Source organism: Emydura macquarii, unplaced genomic scaffold, assembly GCF_026122565.2.
Source record: "Emydura macquarii macquarii isolate MOO-44397 ecotype Brisbane River unplaced genomic scaffold, CSIRO-AGI_Emac_v2 contig_2768, whole genome shotgun sequence".
Lineage (NCBI taxonomy): Eukaryota > Metazoa > Chordata > Testudines > Chelidae > Emydura > Emydura macquarii.
The window spans coordinates 18,863,223-18,890,921 of NW_027132905.1; the positions used below are offsets into that span (position 1 = coordinate 18,863,223).

A 27,699-nucleotide genomic window follows, 5' to 3' on the forward strand; every position below is an offset into this window, starting at 1 on the left:
TCAGGAAAATAGTTAGAGATAAGTTAGCTTCTAGATTGCATAGTGATCTACGGCAGAGACAGAGTGGTGCCCCTAAAATCCTCACCAACTACCTGAGATATTTAAACATGGTTTTACAGTAAGCAAACTTTTTAGCAGTCAACACATTTCCTAAAGTATTAGGGAATGCTGCATATACTGGATATAAACTAGCCATCAACAAGTTTAGGCTTGAAATTAGGCAAAGGTTTCTAACCATCAAAGGAATGAAGTTCTGGAACAGGCTTCCAAGGGGAGCAGTGGAGACAAAAGCCTAACTGACTTCAAGACTGAGCTTGATAAGTTTAGGGAGAGGATGGTACGATGAGACTGCCTGTAATGGCATGCAGAACAATCTGCGACTGCTGGCAGTAAATATCTCCAACAGCTGGTGATGGGACACTAGATGGCGAGGGCTCTGAGTTACTACAGAGAATTCTTTCCCAGGTGTCTGGCTGGTGGGTCTTGTCCACATGCTCAGGGTCTAATTGATCACCATATTTGTGGTCAGGAAGGAATTTTCCCCTAGATCAGATTGGCAGAGACCCTGGGATTTTTCATCTTCCTCTGCAGCATAGGGTATGGATCACTTGCAGGTTTAAACTAGTGTAAATAGTGGATTCTCTGTAACAAGAAGTCTTTAATTCATGATTTGAGGACTTCAGTAATTCTGCCAGAGGTTAGGGGTCTATTGCAGGAGTGGGTGGGTGAGGTTCTGTGGTCTGCAATGTTCAGGAAGTCAGACTAGATGGTCTTGATGGGCTCTTCTGACCTTAAAGTTTATGAGGTAGGTGGCAGAACAGCAGTCATTTGAGTTATTGCAGAAAGAAGATAGAAGAAACACATGGCAATTCCAAAACAGTGCTTTTTCACCACTGCAGACAGCTTTCAATTTTATTATATAGATTTTAAACACATCAATTCTCTTGGTGTATTTTAAAGTGAAATTACCCTTTGTCTTGGCTCAGTTGCTGTGGAGACCACAACAGTATTACAGATGGCCAGTGCAAGAAAAAAGTCAGTAACGGTGGAGCAGGTGTCCTTTGCAGATGGAAATGATGTCAAAGACTCTGTCTGGAGTACAGCCTCTCTCACTTTCATCAATAGCCTGTTATCAGGGGTCACATCCTTTTCCTGGAACAGACATTATTCAGTAAGTATCCCTCACATTTGAGATTGTGCCTGAACGGCACCTTAGGTTTTCTAGAGCCTTCAAGGGAACATTTGTGCAGAATTATATTATGTAAGTATCTTATGTACCCAGCATATAGAAAAAAAGATAGTTGCTGCATAAATAGATGGTCAGCAGGAAACTCACCATTCCCTAAAAGAGAATTCTGTATTACATCTCTGACTTTCTTATTGGAGAGATGTAGCAAGAACTCAAGAATAAAATGCATGATCTTTACCTTTATGATAATTTCAGAATTATTTAAAATGTATGTTTTGGTACTACCTACTCTCTCTCTATTGATTAAGGGACACAAGATAAATGTAAATGCACTCACACTTTAAATATCACTTTACTAGTATGTTTAGCACCGCACTGGGGGCAAATTTTGCCACCATTTACACTAACTGAAACCCCACTGAAGTTCATTTGTAAGTTTGGGCCAACTTAATTCTTGAATGTCCATACTCAGACCTAAATGGGCAGAATCTTGAAACCACTGACCACTAAGCTAAACGAAACTGCAAACAGGGACAAGTGGTGACCCAAGTGAATTTACTTGCAAGATTGGGGCCTATGCTTAATTTTTGTTCTTCACTCACATGGCCAATTTCAATTCTTGTTCTCATACCATAATGTCTTGCTTCCAAAAATGCAAGAAATCAACCACGTGCCCCCAAAGTGATTTCACTGAATTTTTTAAAAAGATCACTAATTCCTGTGATGTGATATTGTAATTCTTAGCCCCTACTTTATTTTTCATAAATATGAATTTAGTTCAGGCCATGTTTAATAAGAGCTTCCAGTTTTAAAATTCAAGCCTCTGTATGAGCCAAGGCTTTTAGATTTCTTCTTTAAACTACTGCCAAAACAATTTAGCTTCCTTCTCAGTATATCTCAGCCATTGCCCTCTCCTCCTTCAATCTGGCACAATTTTATAAAGTTCCCTGGTATGCAACAACAATAAATCAATAACCTTCAGGATTCAATTGTGCTGAGCTGAATATGTTACATGATAACTGCTGCTTGGCTAAAGTGAATAGAGATTCTTAAATCAGTCTAATAATTGAAAATAAATCTACTGCTAATTATGCTAAACAGATCTTGAATGAGACCCAAAGACAAAACATGAAGATGCATTAAATTTTCAGCTATGGGAGACCCTCTTGTGCCTCTGGGTCCACTGATTTAAACCAACATTCCTTTGAAATAAGTGGAAGATCTAGACACACCAAGTTTCAGCAGCAAAGAAAATGCATTTGTGCATTTACTGGCTGCTAGAGCATCACTTAATGGAAAAAAAACCCTGAGATTCCCTATTATCTGCATAATTTCTATGTAAAAAACCCAACAAACACAAATGTACATAAAAAGTCCCAAAAGCCAAATTTCCCAGGATACATACATATTCTAATGCATTCTACTTAATCACTTTTTACTGAACATCTAGCTATTTATGCTGCATCTGTGCATTTTGACAAAACCACCAAGGCACGCTCATGCAAACAGCAAAGCACAACAACATACATCTGTCTCTTGGTCCTGTCCATCATCCAGCCAGCCAGTTTCTACTGCATCTATATCATTAGTATCCAGTACTGCAGCACCATGCAGCAGACGAAGAATTATTTAACCTCAAGTTTGCTACTTGTGCAGGAACTTTCTGTACTATAATTCTTTGCAGGGCCCAAGCATAATTTTTTTGGGCCCAGTAAAAACTTTTAACACGGACCCTTCTCCTGTGTTACAAATTTACAAGATTTGCAAATCTCAGAGGATCTGGACAATAGATACATAGATAAAGGGAAATAAGTTTCTATAAATATCCTTAGACATGATCTAGAATTTAGCTTCAATTTTTTCCTCATGGTAATGAGGGTTGCAGCCTGGGCTGGGCCCGCCAGGGCCTCCGGGCCCCAGTAAAGTGTACCCTTTTCCCCCTCCCCTCACCCTCCCCCATGGGGACCCTGATTCTCTGCATATTACAATTATTGAATGTTAAGGGTACACTGTGAGATTGGAAAAGCTAGATAGTACACAACTGAAGCTTAGAAGAAAAGTTTTCATTATTTTTTAAAAATTCAATGAAAATAGATGTTGGCTTGGATTTATAGTTTCCACGCAGCTGGATGGTAATTTGTAAGAGCCAGAAAGTAAAACTGACATCCATTTTCGCTGCCCAAGCTAAGTGAAATGCAGAAATTAAATAATCAGCAGTAATGTTGAAAAATCAATTAAAATTTTAAAATCCCTCCATTGTTAGGAAGTTAGTTCATTATTTATAAAATGGGTAAAGCCATTTAAGTTTTAAAAGACAATTTATTAATAGTTTTAATTTGAATGTCCCTTTAAATGAATAAAAGTTAAAAATAAGTTAGACTCTAAAAGACAATGTTAACTATGAAAACTGTCGATCTTCAAGAAATGTTCCTAATAATAATGATATTTATAGGACATGCAGTAACAGACTTATTAAATCTAAATCAAGAGTGCTTTAAGAACCTTAATTTAAAAGGCATAGCAAAGGGCATATGGACAAAGTGATAATTCTCTTTCAATCTTGTTCCATAATTTATTCTTTTTCACACTGTAATGTTTCTCCTTCTATTCTTCATGGTACAAGAAAGTCCTCTCCCCACTCCAAGGTCTATTTTTTTTTGGTAGCACATGATTTGCTGCAAATCAGCAGCACCAGGAGACAAAATAAATAAAATAAATTGGCACTCTCTCCACTTGAGACACAAATAGAAACCATAAAGCTGGCTAACATAAGGTAACATTTGTAGGTCCTAGCTTGAAATGGGTAATTCTGATTGGGCTGATGGCTGTTTTTCAGTGAATCTGGGTTTTGATGGATATGAAAAAAATTAATTTTCATTTTCATCTGTGGCTTGAAGGAAAGAGAAGTTTGATTTCTCCCTTATAGATATCTCAATAAGATTCATCTTTCACCTCCCCCTCTTCTTGCCTCCCCATTTCCTCACTGAATCAGGGAAAAATGAATGACACAGAAAACACACACTTTCTTTCTGGGCTTTCTGAAATAAAGCTTTTTACCATTCTTTATTTCTTTCCCACGCATATGATCTTAAGTTATGCAGAGGCAATACAAATTCCCTTACACCTATATAAACACTATAAACTTGATAGTTATTCCAAACTTTGAATAATCTCTCTCTTTCTTCTTGGGAATTGATTAGGTAGACCCATTTTCAACCTGCCTTTAACTCAACCTCTAATTTTGCCAGGGTAATTGTTAATGGCACCAGAAACAGGTAGCTTGCTATCCAATTGCTGTCATTTATGAAAAATGTGAGCACAAGTATTTGTAGGAGCACAAACAGAGGGCACAGCTGAAAAGTTAGACTATGCTGCCTCTTGCATCACATCTATGTAATTTATTTCGGAACAAACCATATAGTGCTACTTATATTTTTCTCCAGGATCAGCACACTTCATTTTCATTAACTCTATCAAATGCCATGAAAGAACCATCATCATCATGTTTCCTTCTCAGAGTTACACTGACATCAGCATATTAATTGACAAAAGTTTCTCATATTTCAAGAAAACAGCAAAACCTCAAGCATAGATGCACTTATAAAACATTCAAGTTTTGTAGCACCTCTTTAGGATCATGGAGTGACTCTCAAGATACAGGGATAAAGTGTAAAACCCATACAAAATACACAATAGATTGCTAACAGTACAAATACACTTAAAAGTATCTAATGCAGACTGCTTATCCAATTCATGTAAGACCACTTTCCAATAGGTTTTGCAATCATTGTATGGTAGAGCAAATTGAGAACTTCTAGACAAAAATACTTTGTTGGAAAATGCTGATTCATTATAGAAACGTATTGGTTTTAACTAAACTTTCATCAGGAAGATTTTTCAGGTCCAAAAAGAACTGCTGGTGGGTGAGAGAAAGAGCTCCATTCACACTAGAATAACTAATAGTCTGTTGGGGAGTGCCAACAGAATCAGTCTTACTCTCTGAGCCAACATAGCTTTAATTATTGAGATTGAGAGAGACTGGTGGTGAGATCACTCACCCATGATGTGGGAGACTGAGGTTCAAGTCCATGGCCTAAATCAGGCAGACTAGGAATTCAAACCCTGGTCTCTTGCACTCCATGTGAGCGCTATGAGCTATCCAGAGGAAGTGTTTGTTTTTCTCATGAAACAATTTGAAAGGTCTTTGCTTTGTCCTGTATCACAATGGAAACAATGTTAAAACCTTGACATTTTCTGCAAAATTGAATTGTTGTTTTCCAGCCAGCCCTACCATACAGAGAACATTGCTTTTTTTTTTTTTTTAAAGGAACTCTTGATACTTTCTTTTGGTTCCACACATACCTGGCATTTACAAAAGATTCTCTCTTGTTTAGCACAATTACTTTCCATTAAAGCTAGCCTATTCTGTAGCATACTATTACGTTAACAGCTCTCCTGCTTTAACAGTTTTCTTGGCAACAAGCCCACCATGCAGGTGCTCACAGCAGACTCAATGTTAACCCATATCCAAAAAACACTCTTCTCAGCATTCCAAAGTTCTTGAATTTTCCTTCTAGCTGGGGCTACCAGTTTTCAGAGCTGGTACAACACCCTTGGTAACTTGGCACTTAGAAGCACACACACAAAAAGACCCCACCTCATGACACTTTGTATATTCCTGTCAATTATTATATAGAGAGGATTTTTTTTCTTGCCTTTTGTCTGTTTGATACAAAGATTCAGGAAAATGGTATAGAGAATTCAAATTCTAAGAACATAAGAATGGCCATACTGGGTCAGACCAATGGTCCATCTAACTCAGTGTCCTGTCTTCAGACGGTGGCCAGTGCCGGTGCTTCAGAGGGAATGAACAGAGCAGGAAATCTTTGAGTGATCCATCCTCTGTCATTCACTCACAGCTTCTGGTAATCAGAGACTAAAGACACCCAGAACATGGGGCTGCATCCCTAACATCTTGATGGACCTATCCATTGATGGACCTATCCTCCTTGAATTTATCTAGTTCTTTTTTGAACCCTGTTATAATTTTGGCCTTCACAACATACCCTGGCAATGAGATCCACAGGCTGACTATGCATTGTGTGAAGTGCTTCCTTATAGTACTTTTAAACCTGCTACATATTAATTTCATTGGGTGACCCATGGTTCTTGTGTTACCTGAAGGAGTAAATAACACTTCCTTATTCACTTTCTCCACACCAGACATGATCTTATAAATCTCTCTCATAGCCCCTCTTAGTCATCCTTTTGCAAGCTGAAAAGTCCCTGTCTTTTTAATGGTTCCCCATACGAAAGCTGTTCCATACCCTTAATCACTTCTGTTACTTTTCTCTCTATCTTTTCCAATTCTAATATATCTGTGGTAAAGTCAGGCTGGACAGCTACAAAAGGGGACACGAGGGCAGGTATGTCAGCCATAGAAGGCTAAAGGCCCTTTTCCCTGCGGGCAGAGGGGAAGTTACTGCAAGGCAACTAGAGGCACCTGAGCCTAATCAAAGGCTACTCCAGACCTATTAAAACCCCACCTCTGCTAGAGACTGGGGGGAAGAGAGAGAAGCTGCCAGAAGACGAGAGACTTTCCCAAGATAGGAGACAGCGCTTCTCCCCAAAAGGGGAGCAGCAAAGAAAAAAATAAAAGCCCAGGCACCAGCTTGGGGGAAGGGTGGATACGGCTCTGAGCTTCTTCAGGCCTAAACCAAGGTCCATCCCGAACACTCTAGGACAGAGATGCTGAGGGGAGAGGCAAAGGACTTGTCCAGCATGTGGCAGATTTACCCCAGGCCTGTCCCGCGAGGGGAGACAGCCCTAGCCCAGCAAGATTGAGGGGGTGCTTTGCCACATATCTTTTTTGAGATGAGGTGACCAGAACTGCATGCAGAATTCAAGGATGGTTATACCATGGTTTTATATAGTGGCATTATGATATTTTCTGTCTTATTATCTATCCCTTTCCTAAAGGTTCCCAACATTGTTAGCTTTTTTTGACTGACACTGCACAATGAGTAGATGTTTTCAGAGAAGTGTCCACTATGACTCCAAGAGCTCTTTCTTGAGTGGAACAGCTAAATTAGACTCCATCATTTTGCATGTATAGCTGGGATTATGTTTTCCAGTGTGCATTACTTTGCCTTTATCAACATTGAATTTCATCTGCCATTTTGTTGCTCAGTCACCCAGTTTGGTGAGATCCCTTTGTAACTCTTCACAGTCTGCTTTGGACTTAACTATCTTGAGTAGTTTTGTGTCATCTACAAATTTTGCAACCTCATTGTTTACCCCTTTTTCCAGATCATTTATGAATACGTTGAACAGAACTGGTCCCAGACTTTCTTGACTTGAGAATTCTGTGTGAAAAACTGCTGGCTTCAACTTATAATATTTTGCATTTTTTACAGCCTCTTTCATCCAAACAGACTTACAAACCTTAATCAATCATGCTAAATGATAATCTTTAGATAGCTTTTTCCGGACTGTTAGAAACTGGATTTTTCTTAAAAATTTTTTAATTCTGAAATAAAAATGCCAGATGTGACTGCTTGGGCACAACATTATTGCTAGCTATATTACAGTGTTGCCTGGACTACATCATACTTGCCCAAGGTCACACAAACATCACTATGCATTACTTACCAGACACCAACATACATTATAGAACAGAAACCCAACATAGGAAAATCCAGGTTCTTGTCTATTCTGCCTTGCAAATTGGACTGCATGGGTGTGAATAGCAATGCATACCAAAGTGCTGATCTTCAGTGTGGATGCTGGGGGTGCAAACTAAAAGGTTCCTAGTTTACATTAACACAGTCGTCTTCAAACAGGATTACATGAAAGCAAATTAGGAACTTATTAGTTTGCATTAGCAGTATCCAAACGGGGCAGTTACAATTTTGGTGAGAAGTGCTATTCACACCCCCATAATCTGAACTGCAGAGCAGTGTAAACATAGCCAGAGAGACAAACTGTGAAATATAACTGGGTATCTCTATTTATTACATTTCCAAGTTGTCACCGAGGATAAATTACCTTATTCCAATTTCTTTAGAAGAAGTGAAACCCAATAGCCAATACCGGCTTTTTCAAAGGTAATAATTAGTCTCTCTCTATAAAGCACATGTTACACATTAGTACTACAGAAACTGCTTTCATGATGGAAGAAAATGAAGCAGAAGTTAGGGTTTCTTTGTACCTGAAGAAATACATTAAAAGTACTGGAAGGGCACTGTAAATAAAAGGCAGATGGACACACAAATATAAGCAACAGAAGGATGCACATGCAAAGTGTATTTGAAAAATGCTAACAAGAGGTGTAATTATTTGGACAATGTTTCAAGAAACAAAAATTACATAAAATCTTGACAAGGAACAGGATTTTTCATATGAACATCCAAGGCCTAGACTAAAATTTAGAATTAGCTCTTGCAAAAAATAGAAACACTGTTGGTTCTTCAAGACAACATGTAAGCTATTAAAACGCAGCAAGTAAAGGATATTGACTGGTGTTTGTTTATTCTTCATTTATGTTCACAATGAACTGCATGTATAAAGAAACACGCATCGATTACCTTTAGAACTTTATGGGCTTATAAAGAATCAGAGATAAACGTGGGTACCCCTGAAATCAGTAGGAACACAATCACTGACTTCCGTGATTAATAATGTTCATATAAGAGTCTAACTTTTCATGGTACCGTTCAGAGGCAGAGACCTTGCACAAAAGTTCAATGGGACCAGGATTTGGAATTAAGTTTTTAAAAAACGCCTTAATGTTCAGCAAGTCATTAAAAAATAAAATAGTAAAAATAGTAAATAGTAAAAATAGTGTCTTCTCACTCATCACAGATGTTCATTTGTGTCTTGGAATTATATCTATTTATTTTACTGGTAAAGGGAAAAATTCTGCTCTCAGTTACACTGGACTAACTCCATAGTAGCCAATGAAGTTATTCTGTTTGACAATGGTATAAACAAGAGCAGAATTTGATCAATGATAACATTTTACTACTGTTAGCAAAACACAAATAATAGAGCAATGGAACTAGATCTCATTCTGCTTTATGCATGATTCACAAAACTATCAGCCAAGTTTGATTGCTGAGTGGTTCAATAATATTTAGTGATGCTGTGAGAGAGAGCACAGCTGGACTTTCAGCATTTTAGTTATCTTCTCAGCATTGGCTGTCAAATCATCTTTTGACTTGTTAAGAAAAAGTTTGGTATGACAGGTACTGAGCAAGAGTCATTATGGATCCCTTTTAATATCAATTGCACTGCAGGTTCGCCACATTTTTTAGGGTAGGAATGTCAAAAGCATTCAACAGTGGCCTAACTCTATTCCCACTGAAGTAGTTTCCATTGACTATATTTGGAGCAGAGTTGGGCCAATATTAAGTGCTTTTGAAACCCCAATTCACAAATCGCTAAACAAAATTCAGGAACATAAGAACAGCCATACTGGATCATACCAATATTCCATCTAGCCCAGTGTCCTGTCTTCCGACAGTGACCAGTTCCAGAAGTTTCAGAGGCAACAAAAAGAACAGAGTAATTGTTGAGCAATCCACTGCCTTTCATCCTCTCCCAGATTCTGGCAGTCAGAGGTTTAGGGACACCCAGAACATGGGGTAGCATCCCTGACCATTTTAGCTAATAGCTATTGATGGACCTATCCTCCATGAACTTATCTAATTCTTTTCTGAACCCAGTTATAGCATTGGCATTTGCAACATCCCCTGGCAATGAGATCCATAGGTTGACTGTACATTGTGTGATGAAGTACTTTCTTATGTTGGTTTAAACCAGCTGCCTACTAATTTTGTTGGGTGAATTTCACTGTTTACCCTTTTTCTAGATCATTTATGAATATGTTGAACAGCACTGGTACCAGTACAAATTCCTGGTGGACCCCACTATTTACTTCTCTCCATTCTGAAAACTGACCATTTATTCCTACCTTTTGTTTCCTATCTTTTAACCAGTTAATGATCCAGGAGAGGACCTTTCCTCTTATCCCATGACTGTTTAGTTTGCTTAAGAGTGTGTCCCACTAAGTGTCGGACCTTGTCAAAGGCTTTCTGAAAGTCTAAGTACACTATATCTATTGGATCACCCTTGTCCACATGCTTGTTGACTCCCTCAAAGAATTTTAACAGGTTAGTGAGGCATGATTTCCCTTTACAAAAGCCAACTTGACTCTTCATCAACACATCATGTTCATCTATGTGTCTGATAATTTTGTTCTTTTCTATAGTTTCAACCAGTTTATCTGGTATTGAAGTTAAGCTTCTTAGCCTATAATTGCCAGGATCACCTCTGCAGCCTCTCTTAAAAATTGGTATTACATTAGTTATCTTCCAGTCATCTGGTATAGAGGCTGATTTAAGCGATAGGTTACATACCACAGTTAGTAGTTATGCAATTTCACATTTGAGTTTCTTCAACTCTCTTGGGTGAATGCCATTTGGTCCTGGTGACTTATTACTGTTTAATTATTCAGTTTATTCACAAACTACCTCTATGACACCTCAATCTGGGCCAGTTCCTCAGATTTGTCACCTAAAAAGAGTGGGTCAGGTCTGGGAATCTCTCTCACATCCTCTGCAGTGAAAAGCCGTGCAAAGAATTAATTTAGCTTCTCTGCAACAACATTGTCTTCCCTGAATGCTCCTTTAGCACTCTGATCATCCAATTGCCTCACTGATTGTTCAGCAGGCTTTCTGCTTCTGAGGCACTTAAACAAATTGCTGTTAATTTTGGGTCTTTTGCTAATTGCTCTTTAAATTCTTTTTTGGGCAGGGCTAATTATGTTTTTACACTTACTTCTTTCTATTTTCAATAGTATTTGACATCCAGTTTTTAAAGATGCCTTTTTTACTCTAACAGTTTCTTTTACTGTGCTGTTTAGCCATGATGGCATTTTTTGGTCCTCTATCTGTTTGTTTGTTTTTTTTAATTTGGGGTGTACATTTAGTTTGACCTTCCGATGTGCTGTTTTTAAGTAGTTTTCATGTAGCTTGCAGACACTCCTCTCTTCTGACTACTCCTTTTCATTTCCATTTAAACAACCTCCTCATTTTTGTGTAGTTCCAGTTTTTTGAAGTTAAATGCTACTGTGGTGGGTTTCTTTGGTATTTTCCCCACTACAAGGACGTTAAATTCAATTACTGAGTGGTTCATCTATATTCACCTCTTGGACCAGATCCATTTAGGATTAAATCAAGAATTTCCTCCCCCCTTGTGGGTTCTAGGACTAGGGCCTGGTCTACATTTACCTTCATATTCGGCGGCAGTCGACGGGAGTTACACAAACTATATAGAGTAGCTTGTGTAACTCCGACTGACTTCGTATCTCCTCTTCCATGCAGCATCTTCACTGCGCTGTGCCACTTGAGGGAGTGGTTTTAACACCTCAACTTCTGGATTGATTAAACAGGTCTTCACTGACTGCTCAATCAATCCAGATAGCTCGATCTGACGGCAGTGAATTTGCCGCCGTCAGTGAAGATGTACCCTAGATACCCCAAGAAGCAGGAAAGCCTAGTTCTAACTGAATTTGCAAAGTGAAGTGAAAAGAAGTTTTAACCCCCACTCTTTAAAAAAAAAAAAGAAAACAAAGAGATGCCTATCAATGACTCAAAGAAGAGTTAGAGAGAGAGAGAGACAAGAAGCTAAAGATCCTGACTAAGTGATTTTCCCAAAAATGTAAAAGGTAAAAAGTAAGAAAAGTAGCTGGGGAAAAATTCTCTTGAAAGAGATGTTTTACACACCTGAAATATCATGACCTAGATACAGAGAAGTTTTCAATGTACTACCTGGAAAAAATGGGATGGAAGACGACAGACCATCGATCAACTACTCTCTGATAAAATTATCATGAAATAAACAGATTCCAGAAGTTAAGAGAGTATTAACTGATGTCCACTTCTACATAACAGAGATATTGAGTAAGCAAGGCAGAAGCTTGCATTCATAAATCCACATCCTGAAAAGAAAAGTCACTGTGAATCAGTGGGCATAGGAGATTGCCATCAGAAGTCTCTTTGTGGAAAGAGGGCTCAGGGTTTGATCCCATAAAGTGCCGAGTACTCTAGCTCCAATCCAGGAAAGTATTTGAATATGAATGTAACAGAGAAGATTGAAAAAGCAACAATATTTGGGAAAATTTCGTTCCTCTTTTCAAATTTCAATAAAAATATCCATCAAAATTCTGAATTTTTGAAAATTTTCTACCTGCTCCAATAAAAAAATAAGGAGGTAAAACTTTTGCAAAAATTGTAATGGAAAACGTTGATTCATTTTTTTTACTGAAGTTCTGACAAACTTCTGGTGAAGTTCTGGAAGTTTTCAATCAGCACTAATGTTTAGTTTTAAGCATGTGAATAGTCTCATTGGCTTCAATAGGACTACTTGTGTACTTGAAGTTAAAGATGTGCCTAAGTGCTTTGTTGGATTGAGGCCAGAGTGCTCAGCATTTTATAGGATTACGGCGTTATACTGTAACTACATTTTATATAAAACTCAAATTTTATATTTTTAACTTTGTACTAAAATCATATTATGTTCTGTGTATTTTATCTGTAATGAAGTGAGACATGTCTCTCTGACAGAGTAACAAGATACTAGTATTCTTTTGGTGGCTCCATGATATTATAGTGTAACAGACTGAAATTCATCCGGGGTGACAATGTAGCATCCTCTACCAAGTAGCAGGCTATAGCTTCCTTGTTCCTAATCTAATAAACGAGTGCTATTTCATTGACTCTTTTGTCCTTCAGCACCCTTTCTATTCCCAACCCCTGCCCAAAATATTACATGAAGCAGAGATTCCAAACATACATTGACTGAATCTGAAGTTACTCACTATGGTACTGCTGAATGCCACTTGGGACTGAGAGCTGTCACAGCGCCCCAATGATTTCTTCCTTGCATGTCCTTGAAAATGAGCCCTGGCACTTTGGCACCTCCTCAAGGGATTAGTGTTTTTCTGTTTTAAAGTGGCTGGCTTCTCGATCTTGATAACAGGAAGAGCAAAATGTTGATGTCTGGCCCAGTCTTCATCATCTGAGTCCAGTTCCTTATGAGTCTCCAGGCGTTTTGCTGGAAGAGAGAAACCAAGACCTTGGCTAGTTTTTCTCGTTATTAGCACTACTGATGAGAAGAGGTTTTTTAAAATTATATATTATTATTATTATTATTATTATTATTAACGGACTATCTCAAAACTATCACCAGAAAAACTTCCATGCACAGTTTGGTTCTTTGGCAATGTTCCCACTGAAATGTTTATCATCATAACCCAATACAACTAAAATTTTAAGAGACTGATTACTTTTATGGCCTTCTCTTATCTAAGGTCTCTTTAGTTGCACTTTGCAGTTCTGTGGAACAGAAGAATAAACTATGGTAATTCACACATTTGGTAATGTTTTCAGTCACAGAGCATGAAAATCTATTTGGCAGCTGCTGGCGAGATTAATGACATTCTGAGCAGAGGTGGAATAGTTGTATGCATAGTAAGTACTTTGGGCCCAGTCCCACATTACCTAGACAGGAAAAACTCCTACTGACGAATACAATATGAAAGGGAGCTGCAGCTAAAAGGGAATTTTGCCTTAATAAGGACTGAGACATTAGACCAATAGTGTTGACCCAAGTTGCTTGACAAAGTTTGGGGTCCTGAGTGGGGGTGTAGCTGGGTGTAAAAATTGATGATGAGGTCTGGTGTTTTCTTCGATGCAGACTTGTTTATTGACAAGAGACGGACAGAATCCTGCATCTCTGAATGCAGAAGGACCCAGAACCAAAACGAGACAGATTCTTTGCTTACCACCCCAAGCATGTTTTGTTGCCCCAGACCCAGAGGCCCCTTTCTCTAGCTTCTTCCAGGGTGATAGACTGTGCTTGTCCAGGCTCTCTCATTATGTCTTGCTTTAGTTTGTCTGGCCCTTTCTCCCTCCATGTGCTCTCAGTTTCTGTCTGTACTTCAGCTGGTCTCTCCCTCTCTCACTCACACACATTGTGCCTTCCTACATGGTGCAAGTTTTAGGGCAGACTCCATTATGCCTTGTATAATTCTCTTTAGTATCTCTTCCAGCTATTTTAAATGAAGGGAGCATTCACACCCATTCAATGGGATTTTAACAAAATCCATAACAGTATTATTAATGAAAAAGTAACCATCAGCAATGGACCTGAGCCAAAACCCCAGATTCAAAATACCCCTAAACTTTGGGGAACTCCAGATATGGACTTTGCATTTGAGGTCCATCTCCAGCAAACACATAATTGTTTCTACCTTCCACATTACCCAGACAGTTGTATGGTAATTACTTTTGGACCCACTGAGTTTAATTACCACTTATGTATTAGTAAGAATCAGGGAAAGGGAGGGCTGGCAGAGGGCTGAATTTAAGAGGGTACTTCTTCATTGTAGCCCTGAATTATGCAGAGGCTGAGATGTTCGATGAGGGAATAAGAAGATTAGTTTATGTGGCTTCAGAATAATTTTAAAAACTTCCACTCTCTGCTGAACTTTTATAACAAAACAGTCACCAAAAAAGCAAAACAAAATGGAACACTAAGTCCATTTAGCCAGTCAGAAGGTACAGCAGGATCACAATACAATAACATTTCTTTGTATTTTACCATTTTCCTGATGTGAAAACTCATTGCCACCGACAGTACAGCGCCGAAAGACCATCTTATTCTCTGTCAGTGTCCCAGTTTTGTCCGAGAAGATGTATTGGATTTGCCCCAGATCTTCAGTGATATTTAGGGCTCGGCATTGTATGGGTAAATCTACATCTTCATCATACAGATCAATGTCATTGTGAATTAAGAAAACTTGGCCCAGCTTGACGAACTCAATGGACACATAGAGAGAAATGGGGATTAAAATCTGAAAGAAGAATGTTCCACAAGATGTTAGAACCTCTGCAGTGGGTCTTTTTTCTCTCTTTACTTTTCACTATCAGCCAACTCCCATGTCAGTTGTAGTCATCACACTTTATGGAGGAAAAAACCAGTTCTTTCTGAACTCTAAGTCTCATTAACTCAGAGGCAGGGAGTTGTTCCTATAGTTCACAGAGAATTTATAGGTCATGGTCACCCTCACTGAAGTGGTGTGACCTCCATGATGTAGCATCTTGACCATAAGTACAGAAAATAATGTTCATGCACCTGCTTACCGTCACTAACCATGTATCAACGGGAAAGGCATATTACCAGGAAATTCTAATTCTGGACTGAGGAAATGGAGCCAGAAACAGCCATTCAGAAGTGAAATGATGCTGTACACATAATAGCACCCTATGGATAAATGCAGTGGATATGGGGCAAGAAGCATTATATTTGGAAGTGCTCAGATGGGATTCAAAACACTATCCAAAATGTGTTTCGAGGCCAAAGTGCACCTTGCTCATATTGCTCCTAAAACAGGATGGACTGGCACATTTTACAACTCTTAATATAAATACATTTCACAAGTAACTGCTTTGTTTACCACTTCCCCTCTTGTTTTTCCCCCCAAAATCCCTAAATTCCCAAAACGTACATGTATTCTGTTTCAGAAATAAGGCATCGCTTCCCTAGGGATTCTACCAACAGCTCAGAAAGTTGTCCTCATATTTTATTCATATTAAACAAATTCTGTCTGTTTAGACTTCAGTGGCTATAATAATAAATATGAAAATAAATCCCCATCCCATAAAATGTCCTCAATCAGGCTTAATCAGACTCAGAAATATGGGTCTCCTAGTGCTAATTTATCTTCTTTTTCCATGCCAACACAGCCTTATCTAGTTATTATTCCCTGTTGGTAAAAAGAAAAATAATTTTTGTTTCACTGTTTCCTTGAGCTACTAAGTAGAACTTTCATTCTGAAATGGGGAAGAAAACACTGAAAGTTCCAACTTACTGATGGAATTGTCCTTCTTTGCATGCAACTTATCAATTCTGGAACTAGTTTAATCATATTACCTCCTCCTTCATATTAATATGCTTGGGAAGGGTAAGAAGAAAAAGAAAATCTGTATCTTAAATATATATTATTGTGTGTGTGTGCGCACAATAATATATACATTTCATTTGCATTGACTATAACTATATATACGTTTTCAGACTCCATACTACCTAAAACTTAAGATGCTTTTCAAGATTAAAAAAGCCTCTTCAATCTGACATGTAGCAACTAGTTCTCTACCATGTGCTCTTCATTTTCTGGTCTCCACAAATACAAAAAAGGCTGTTATCACTAAATCATTCTACAGTAAGGGTCCAAAATATTGCACTAACCACTGTACACTAGTATTCTGGACCATTTCTGTAAAATACTGTAGTATTTTTACAAACGTTTTCAAAATAAATTGAACTATCAAGAGGCTGTAACATGACACCTGTTTGGCAGGCATTATATCACTGTTCCAAAGCTACAGATTTTTTAAAATTTCTGTTTTACCTGTAATAGGATTATCATCGTCAAGAACATGTAGAAACCAGCAAGGGCTGAGGAAAGGTAGTTGCCATTCACATTTGGGATTTCATATGGTGGGTGTTCTGAAAAGTTCCCAATCCAAATGCCATGACCTATATAAGTAATGCACACTATTTTAGTGGAATAAGCTGAGCAAAAACAGTGGTGGGGCAAGAATTCTGAAATATGTACATTCTAATTCTTATATACTTGTTAAAAAGAAAAAAAAATCCACAGCAATGGCCCCAAGCAATGCTGCAAGTCTACTGTAAATTGGACCATTAATGTAGAACACTATAGCATATTTTTATAAAGGTTACATGAGTAGTAAACTTGAAGTGTGGGGATATTTTAGGGAATCCTCCTCCTCCCTTCTCCCACTGTCTGTGGGAGTTTCCCCAGAGCTCTTTCCTTTTCTCATCTCACTTACATTCCATCTCTGGGTGATTCTATTTGCTTGCACAGATTCAAGTATCCCCTATGCCAATGACTCAAGTTTAAGAGGTCAGTGGAGAGAGAGATTTAACGAGGCCAAAACTGAAGTTATTCTCTTCTTTTCTAAACTTCTTCACATCCCTCCTTCTCTTACTATTGACACTATCACTCATGCTCCCCATGACTCAGTCCTGCAATTTGGCATTTATTTTAGATTCCTCCCTCTCCCTTTATTTACTAGTCTTAGGTCATATCTAAAAACAGATGGTTGTTCATCCTCAATTTCTGCAAGGTCTCTGTCCTTTTCTTTCCATCCCTGAAGATAAAAATCTCTTGTTCAAGGCTTCATTGCTTCCTGCCATGACTACTGCAACATCTTTTTTTCTGGCTTCCCAGATATGCAGGTTGCTCAAGAATACTGCTAGCTTAACAGCACTGGAAACTGAATTTCTATACAGAACTAGTGCAGTTTGATACTGTACAGGCAGACAGTAGAAACACAAGCTTCTCCTGTACTGTCTATAGCTCCAGACCTATTCCAAGAGGCAAAACCTCTACTATTTCATTCTTCATGCCTTTATCCTGGCCTCTTTCCTCATACTCTTGAAGAAGGTGCTATTAGTGCCAATTGTGGAAGCAGTTCTTGTGATGTGGACATCTGTCCTACTCAGAACGGGACACATAAGTCTGACATAAGTCTGACAAATATGAGTGTCTAAATATATATGACAGCTGTGCTGGAACAATGAAAATAAAGTCTCTCTTTGTCTCATATGCTCAGCTGTCAAACTGAAATCCCCTTTCTAAGCCCAAAAAAGCGTATTCCATCATGAAGTAGCAAAATTAAAAAGGGATTAACTTAATTCTACTGGTCATCTTAAACAAATTCTTTTTTTCTGATACTTCCTTACTTCTAGAAGTATTAGTCTAATGGCTTGCTGGTAGGTCATATCACAGCTCTCCAGGGCATCTTCCAGGAAGCTTGTTAGGACTTCAATATGGTATGATACAACTCTGTGTGCATGAACTCCATCAGAGTGGGGTAGCACTAGGGAACTTCATGACTGGGCCGCAGTTTAGTGAAAATGTTTAGAAACCACAAGACACCTGCAGGAACCTCTATAAAGTAGCGACCCATGGAAAACGCACTGGGCTCAAATTTTGACCATTTCTTCATTAGAGGTAAGAGAATGTATTGCCCCTGCTCTGACTAGGATAGAATCACAGTTACTTCTGGAATGCAAGCCTGTGCTGCAGCTTTCTTCAATGTAATGAAGATGACTGCTTCCAGGATTAGCATCTAGCAAATCCTACTAGATTAATATTCATACCCACTACTGAATTTCTTCCCACACTTGGGAGTATGCAGATTTGGGATTTTGATTCAAACCCATTATGAAGGTATCAGTCATCACTGAAGTTTCAGTGAAATCCCCCAGAGCAAAAGGGGGGGGGGGGGGGGCTTAGATTTAGGTGTTGGAACATACACAGGCCTAATAAGAACAAATCTTAATCACCACAAAGAAAAGCAAAACATTTCAAAAGGAAGAAGAGATTTTCATCATTGCTCCATACCTACTGCTCCGATAAGACACATGATGAACAAGAGCCCTACACAAAAGAAAATATCAATGTTCATCCGTCGTTCTATCTTGCTGCGTTTGTAACGAGGTCCACTGTTATTCAGCATGGCCTTGGTTTCATGACCTACAAAAACACAAATGGAGACTGCTTCCTTTATTCAATGTCTTACATTTTGGGAATGGGAGGAAGGAGAGAGACTTAATACACATTATACCTGGCATGCTGGTGCCCCACAATCTTCACTTGCCTCCAAGCATTTCATTGGGGAAGGAGGGGGAGGAGGGTTCAGATGGGAATGGTGTCAGAGCTGGAGGATCACAGGAGGAGGAGGAGTGTTTCCCTGCTTTCCCCACCTCATACTGATTGCCAGGAAGGCGCGTTCCTGCACTCTAAGTCACAGCAAAAGCACTGTAGCAGGGCATTTTACCTATACAGCCCAGTGAGGCCTCAGCCTACCACACACCATCCAGGCCCCAGTACCAGACATTCACATTTACACTGAGCTGACACATTTTTGTGGTAAATACAAGGACCCCAATTTACACTCAGGCCCCATAAGAATAGCCGTTTGCAAGGGGCCACCCTGGCCAGCATAAGGTGTATGACAGCCTTGCTCCCAATTCCTGCAACACAGGGCATGCCAAGGGCTGACTGAGGTCATACCCAGAGTGAAATGTACAATGACTAATGTCTGCTTTTCAGGGTCACAGGAAGCAGAGCATACATTAGAGCAAAACTGAGCGGACTTAACTTACACCAGGGCCAGGCAGGCCCCTTTCTTCCCTGGCTCTCAAGGGTGGCTTAAAAAGAGCCACTTTTCCTTCCCACCCTCACTTCCTGCCTATAACACTTCGTTCCCATAACTGAGAATTGGGACCAAGGATTTGAATCCTGCTTTAAAGTGCAAATCTTAATGCAACCTTAAATATGGAGTTGCTCCTGACACCTTCAATTATATACATAAGATAAATACACATACACTGTAAAAAGTATATGTTTAACTACAAACGGAAGACACAGAGAAACTTTTAAAACTAAGAATTTCTAGGAGACAGATATTAGTTTCACATTAGAGTCTAACTTTACAAGCACCAGAAGGAAGTAAAGCTTCCAACTAGGTCTGGAAGGATTCCAAAAAACAATTATATTACAGATTTCACTCTCACAAGGGTAGCACAGGCAGCAGGACCACAAGTCTTGTACCAACATCTGAAGGTGTGGGGAAACGTGTATGTGCTTCTATTTAACAGCTAAATTGGCTTGATGTGAAAAGGAAGTAAAATAAGATATGTAAAATACAAAAATCTTAAACAATAAGGTATATATTATCTTGTTTTACTTCCTTTTATACATAGAAATAAAAATCTTAATTAGTTGGTCTATGGATTTCTAACTACTTTTGAATACCTCAGCAGCTAACGTGGCTTAATTAGAAGCTGTTAGTCGCACTCTGCATGTGTGAACTTACAGAAAACCCAGTAGGTCAGATCCAGAAGTTAATGCTTTTAATGTTATTTAGCTCTTCACTATGTGGCTGTAAAGTATGAACAACATACAGTAGGATAGAAAAATATTAGACTCATTAAATTTGAATCAAGTTGCTATGCTTGTAATGGAAATAAGAGACTAACATAAAAAGTGCTAACATGAAACCTGCAAGTAGAGCCTGCTTTTTCTATTCTATTCTCTTTTTTATGCTGCACCCATGACTGTGATTGCTAAATAACCTCCAGTGGTGCTTTAAATGATGTCATACGCAATTCTTTTTCCAATTATCTTTCCAAAGGATAAAGTGTGTATAGATTTTTGTTTGCAGCTGAATGCTATATACAAGTGAGGGTTTTACTTGCTTTGTTTTATGATGCGCTAGATGCTTTTATTTGGCCCAACGAGGTCAAAGCAGCACACCTTGAACTTGAAGAGGAAGTGATCAGCAAGTGGTCCAGCAATGCCGCCACTACTGCTGTTGCTGTTCCACATCAGAGCCTGAATCCATGGCATCTATTATTACTATTTGTTCCTATTTCAGTAGTGTTTAGAGGCCCTATTCAAGATCATGGCCCCACTATGCTAGGGATTTTACATATACAAAGATCAATTTAAATAAATATCTCAGCAAGTTCAGAATGAAAATTTGATATCGACGTCATCTTGTGGCAGGCTAAAATTATGAACTACAAGTATGAATTTCTAGGTCCTCGCTATAACTCTGCTGTTTAACCATACCTAGCTGAAGGGGGTGCAAGAGGAACACTAATGTCTCTCTCACTTTCTAGTTGCTAAATGGAGAGGGGAACCTCTCTTGGCTGCAGGATTGAAGTTTCTCTCTTGTCTCCCACCACCTTCATGTCTGGGGAGAGTGCATGTAGCCCGTCTCTATCATATTTGGAAGAGTGCATCACCCTGTCTTGGCTGAAGCTTCAGTGATGGGGCCTGCATGCACTTTTCCCTTAGCATAATTGCCTCACATTTTAGCCATCTGCATAGACATGAAAAGTCAAGTCACACACCAGTGAGACGTGGGCCACTAAGGCTTAGCAATCACATTAAATGATTTCTCCACAATTCACAGATGTCTCCATTAAAGCTAAGTTTGTGAGGAAATAGAGTTATACCAATGGAGAAAATGTCATCATATAAATACAACTTAAGTGATAATGGTGATTCAGAAAGGAGGTTGCAGACCTTGATTATAAGCTACAGTATAATCAATGTCAGTGAGTCCCAGAAATGAAGCTAGTGCTGGCTCAGGGAAGATGCTGTAGGTGAATCCAATTTTAGAAACAAACAAACAAAAAAAGTCTTATATTGACTTAACACGTGGGTCTCAGCTGAAAAAAAATCATACCAAAAACATGCTCAGGTCTCAGTCCCCATGGCACAAGAATGACCGTGAGACTCTAACCTTCAAAACGACCAGAGGAAGAAGTGAACAGACACTCATGTAAAGAGCAGAGACGCAAACCATATTAGGATCTGTACAAGTGATCAAAAGAACATACTCAAAAATGACTGCCCTAAACATGCGAAGAGAGAAGCAGGATTCCTCAAAGGAGAAATGAAAAGAAATTATCCCAACTGTCCCAATTATCATAGTGAACAGTTCCCCCAATTTTTCTCAGAGTAGCTATTTCAAGGAAGTGGGTGATGGCGCCTGGCAGTTTGTGCTGGGATGGTACAAAGGTCACCATTTGGCATCTAGCCAGAGATGCTAGTGAATGACGTTCAAGGTGAATGTCACTTCACATGTCAGTTAGCAAGTGTGCAGGGGGGAATGGCCATCATTCTTCCTCTATAGCTCAGCAGTCACTTTCGGAACACTCTTCAATTCAAGCAGACTGGAAACAGAAGGTCTGACTACAGCTGTGAATCCTCTGATGCTGCTACAGATCTGGGCACTGATGTCTTCCTGGCTTGTATATAAGGTTTCTCAATGCTGCTTTCCCTGTCACCTATTCTGAACTCAGACTTGGGGTGTGGAGCAGACCATTTATGCCTTGTACACTCTGTCTGACAATTTTTTAGTAACCACACCAGGACATCTGAAATCAACTAACAAGCGGGATCATCTGCCATCACTATTAGCCACCAGGCACTGATGGGCAGGACACCTTAGCTTCAGATTGGACCAAATCCTTAGAGATAAACATCCAGTGCTTCACTTTATCAACCTATTTTATTCCCATAAACTACCACTTCTTAAAGTAAATGATTAAATTATGGTTCAATATCAGACTATACATATTCACTGTAAGATATTTCAAGAGCAACTCCATGCTTAGCTAAATGAAAAAGTAAAAAATGAGTTGTTACCTGCGTAAATGACAATTCCTATTGCAATCTCAGTATTTCTGATTGTACATCCACGAAGCAAAAGGCTTTCACTGCCAAAACCAATACGTTTGTGATTAGGCTGCTCCCTACAAAGAAGAAAATAAAATTATATGATTTCTCTTTTTGTTCTGTTCCATGTACTTTTTTTCCTTCCAGGTTTGAATCAGGAAATTGTGAGGACTGAGAAATGTGTTTCACTATATTTGGCTTCAGTCAGGGCTCCATAATGGAGGTGTACAGAAGTCTTTGTATCTTATAATACATAATCTGTTTGTATGGACTAAGCGTCAACATTTAAATCTGAAGATAGTTTATGTGGCTGGAGCCTCTGATCCCGATCCTTGCCTGGCAGATGTAGTATTTCATAAATGAAGATAAGAGAGACTATTTAATTTAACCCAGAATTCAGATAGAATTATTAAAGAAATCTTACAGGTGTTCTCTCTCCGAGGTTAATGGTTAAGATTAATAGATTTTGTAATATTTTAGAAGCACAATTTACAGATACCACCATGTGTATATAAACAATATCCTTTGTCTGCTGTGGTTACCATTCCAGGGCTCATCTTTGTGAGGCACCAGCTGGGAGGAGGAGATTTTTCAAAGACACCTGTGAGGCTTTTCCCCCCTCACTGTATTATTGATCTCATCTTTCTTCCTCCTTTATATTGTCCCAGTTTAGGGTGCATATTCACAAGACAGATCTCATTGGTAGAAACATGGGCAATAGTAGCCGCTTGATTTGCATGCTGAGCAAATCACTAGGAAGCCATTCCTACACGTAAACAATTCATTTTCTGCCTCCAGGGACTGAACACATCAGATTTTTGCTGTTCTAAGTCTATTACACACCAAACTAGATTCCTCCTGAGGTCAAAAAAGTTGGGATTTATGAGTGGATCACTCCTAACATGGTGGAATTGACATTGCTACTCTAAACATCAACACTCAACAGGAGGATCCCAAGTATGCATGGCTTCCATTTAATAACAATATATGTATTCAGCCTTCTGTTGGTTAAGCCCTGTATAATTCATATTTGAGGTCTGATTATCCACTGCCTCATACCTTGCACAATCACTTACATCTGTGCAAATGAGTGCATGGTAAGTGAGTGGCAGTGTTAGTGTTTTCAAGCCAGTTTGCCCATTTGTAAATGACAACAGAAGGTGCAGGGCAGTGAAGAATCAGGTGAAAATGTTTATAGACAAACTCCATGACTGTTAAGAACCACTTTATGCTTAAGTTTCATGAGCTGGGCAAAGTAGCATATGCTCCAGTTTACAATGTAAACCCATGAATGGATCATGCAGAGTAACACGTATGGAGATAAAGGGACAGATTTTCAAAAGTAGCCTGTGACAGGTGCCCAAAGTTTCTTATTTGCTCACAAAGAAGCAATTTGCACACGAACATCAGGCAGTCAGACATTAAACACTGTCTGTACTTGAAAATCAGTTTTTGGAGCAATAAAGATTGTGTCCCAAAACTAGAGACCAAGTTGAGGCCACTTTGAAAATGTATTACACTGCTGATGTGTTAGTTAAACTGTATTAATTAAAGTGTCTTTGCTAACACATACAATTCCCTCAGTAACTTCTTCTTATCTTTGTTTAGATAAGGCATCAGTAAGATCATTTCCTAAAAGCCTGTGTCCCGCCCTTTGCTCAAATTCAATTTAGTAAGGGATACTTTTCCAAGCATGTCAGTCAGGCATGTCTACATCTTAAATGTGATTTCAGCTGAGCCATTTCTTAGGAGTTACTATAGTTTTACAGTGAGGCCACGGAGAATAACTGTACAACTTAGAAACAATTCTTGGAGGAAAAGGTAACTGAACCATATTGTACTGTTTTATTCTAGGAACATACCTCTTAGAGCAAATTCTTTGCTGAAGACATTGTGTTCATTGTATGATAGGTCACACTCATTTGTTGAAACATCAACTTTTGTTGGAATATTGCTTAAAATAATACTGGTTTCCTATGACTAGGCTTTCAAATAGTCTTAACCAATACTAAAACTAGAGGGAAGGACTCAAGCTTCATTGATCATTAAATTCATTAAACTACAGTGAATATTTTTTGCTGAAGATTCTTCCCTCTGTCCTTGGACCAACAAGATGAGAGACATTGAACTGATTCTGCATCCACTAACCTGGGGAGATAGTAAATATTTCTGGAATGGATTTCTTGTACAAAATTCCTGCCAGGGTTCCAAATTCAGAGACAGATCGTTGGTCCCATCTGATTTGCACATAGTGCAGGCTGTGTGTGGTCATACACAGCTCATCCTTGCACAAATAAACCTGAACCTTTGAATGTTAGGAGGGATACAGATTTAGAACTTGGGCCAGACTAGTCCTTCTGGTGATGATTCCAGTTCAGATTTATAAGGGACCTATATCTGGGTTCAGACATAGCAGAAGCTTCATGAGAACGACTCGTGATTCTGGTAACACTAACCCAAGTATTGGCCTTGATTTAGCCACAAACTCCAAATCTCAGCCTACATTGGACCTAGAACAACTCTCTCAGCCAACGTTTAATTAGTGGTGCAGCTTTTAAAGCTTTTACTTTTTGTAAAATACTTAGTTTTAAAATACGATAGTTTAAAGCTCAGAGATGATTTGAAACATTTATAGAAACACAGATAGCAAGTACTTACATATAACCTTTGAATTTATTGAGATCGTTATTTGGCTTTTCACAGACTATGGTATCTTGGAAAAATTCTGGATGAAATGGAGTGTGCTACAAAAGAAAATACATAGGGAATTAACAATGAAATCCAACAAATATTTCTAAAAATGCAATAATCAGAACATCTGACTGCAGTTGTTACTAGCAAACATTCCATGCTAGCAACCATAGACAAGCCTTCTCTTGGAAGGATCAATAACATTAGATCTAATACAACAATCCCAGCAGACCCACTTCACTGCTGCAAAATAAAGAACAAAGGGCCAGAGTTGCTGAGGACAAATTCATGGCTTGCAATATACAGACACATCCGGCTTTTTTGTCTCCCATATCCAGTGATGTTTGCTCACAACAAATGTACAATCAGCAGGAAGACGTGTTTTCCACAGTCTATCAACTAGAAAGAGCAGATACAAGAACAACCTTGGGGGAAAAATAATCAGAATTCTGGCAGGATAGAATATTTAGGGTATATCTACACTGACGGCGGAAAATTCGCCGCCATCAGATTGATCTATCCAGATTGATTGAGCAGAAGTGAAGACCCGGTCAATTGATCCAGAAGTCAATCTAGTAAAACCACCTGCAAAAAAAAGCGTAATGCTGCGTTGACAGGTACGCATTTCCTGTCGGTGCAGTGTGGTGGAGATGGCATGCTAAATGGAAGTTATGAAGTCGATGAGAGTTACTTAAGCTACTCTATATAGCTTGCGTAACTCCCGTTTACTGCTGCCGAATTTCCCGGTAAGTATAGACCAGGCCTTAGTCTTAATCATTTATTGAATCATACATATTTCTGAGTTCATTCTCTTCTAAATCCCCTTTAGCTGAAGTTAAAACACATGAATTAAGAAAGCATTTAACTTAATCAAATCCGTAAAAGTTATCTTTAGCTTCAGTCCAAATGAAAGGATCCATTGTCCATCAAATATTCTTTCAAGGGAAGATATTTTCAGGGATGTGTCAACATGGTATGAACTGGATTGGGAAAGACATGAAATACTTTCTCTTGGAATAACCATATTACTATTATGGTTCTACATGGAATTAAATTTTTTCCACTGGTAGAATTAACTGATTGGTTAATAACTGGAGGAATTAATTGATGAAAACAGGACACAAGACCTTATAAACTTTCAAGAGGTCATCAGATATCTTCTGCAATACAAACTCTATAAAAAAATAAGACTGTCCTTTGGACCACCTTAAACCTGGGGAAAGTTTAGACATGGAAATTACTTTGCTGCTGGAGCCTCCTCCTTGTTTTAAAACAGCTGGAATACATCCACATATAACTCCCTCAGAGCCTTCAGCTAGTCCTAGTGGTCATAAATTATCATTCATTGATGAATTCAGAAAAATATTTGCCTGAATCTGGCAGGGTTCTTCATGCTGCCAGTAGCTGAAACATTCGGAACAACACTCTGAATAATCAAATTTTTCTTACTGAATAAAACTCATGTTTCCCACCCCACTCGTCCATGCAATAATGTATTTTAAACAAATCTAAGTACAAGAGAGCTGAGTCTTATCTAGAAATAAATGTCACTCTGGAGGATTTAAGGACATTTTATACATCTTTTATCCCTTCGGGTTGAATATCTTTAAAATAACCATAGTTTCGCAAATGGGTAACTGCTAGTGCATCTTGTTTAATTGGTGAAATCAGCAGGAAAATGAATGCATATTCAGTTGTGCTGGAAACAGTTGTAACATACCTAGCAGAACAGCAAGAGGAAAAGGAGTCCATGGTCTGACAGAAAATGAGCTATTTGAGCAAACAGTGGCACAACCAAGGAGAGGGAAAAAGATGACTCTTGCACTTCCTAACTTCCCTTCTGAAGCCAAGAAAACTTCCTGGCAAAATTTTTGTTGAAGCCAATAAGATTCTATGAAGCATTTCAGTTTTGATGATATAGCATCTTTCAACAGAAAAAAGTTTCATCAGAAAATTTTCAATCAACTCTAGTTTCAACTCTTATCTCTAAGAGCCTCCCCATCTTTATTGATAAAAAGCTTAGAGGTAGTTTGAGTTTTATAGCACTATAGACTTAATCTGGCAAAAGCACTTAAGAATATGCACAAGCTAAATTCTATGCTAAGGGGGAGGAATGTGTAGAAGTTACTGCAACCAGTAGTGGTGGCGGCAGTTGTGGTTTACCCTCATTTAAAAGACACAACAGGTTCTTCCTGCTTCTTATGTATCTGCCACCCACATTAAGAGGAGCAAAATCTGAGCTAGAAAGGGTGGTGTTGATATTCTTATTTTAAAAATATAAAACAAAATAAATAAACCATATGCAATGAACTAATAATTTTGTTTGGGAAAATGGAGGAGGAAAATGCAGACAGTCCCTTTTTTCATCAAAATTTTGAAGCTTCAAAATTTCCTAACCCATTTTATGAACTAATTGTGACAGATATGGCAATTTCCTGCAATATACTTGAAAAAACATATTGAACTC

The 27,699-nt window shown here is 38.6% G+C and overlaps 1 protein-coding gene across 2 annotated transcripts in view; it reads right to left on the reverse strand.

The window, feature by feature from the left end:
* Window positions 1-27,699, reverse strand: part of ATP10B (ATPase phospholipid transporting 10B (putative)) — a 389,768-nt gene that overhangs the window by 22,824 nt on the left and 339,245 nt on the right. For both annotated transcript variants that reach the window (XM_067566565.1, XM_067566566.1), the window contains 7 exons: window positions 25,200-25,285; window positions 22,512-22,618; window positions 18,690-18,821; window positions 16,665-16,792; window positions 14,855-15,107; window positions 13,071-13,306; window positions 970-1,152 (listed from right to left, as the gene is read on the reverse strand). In XM_067566565.1, coding sequence (XP_067422666.1) covers window positions 970-1,152; window positions 13,071-13,306; window positions 14,855-15,107; window positions 16,665-16,792; window positions 18,690-18,821; window positions 22,512-22,618; window positions 25,200-25,285 — 1,125 coding nt within the window. The remainder of the gene's footprint in view (window positions 1-969; window positions 1,153-13,070; window positions 13,307-14,854; window positions 15,108-16,664; window positions 16,793-18,689; window positions 18,822-22,511; window positions 22,619-25,199; window positions 25,286-27,699) is intronic.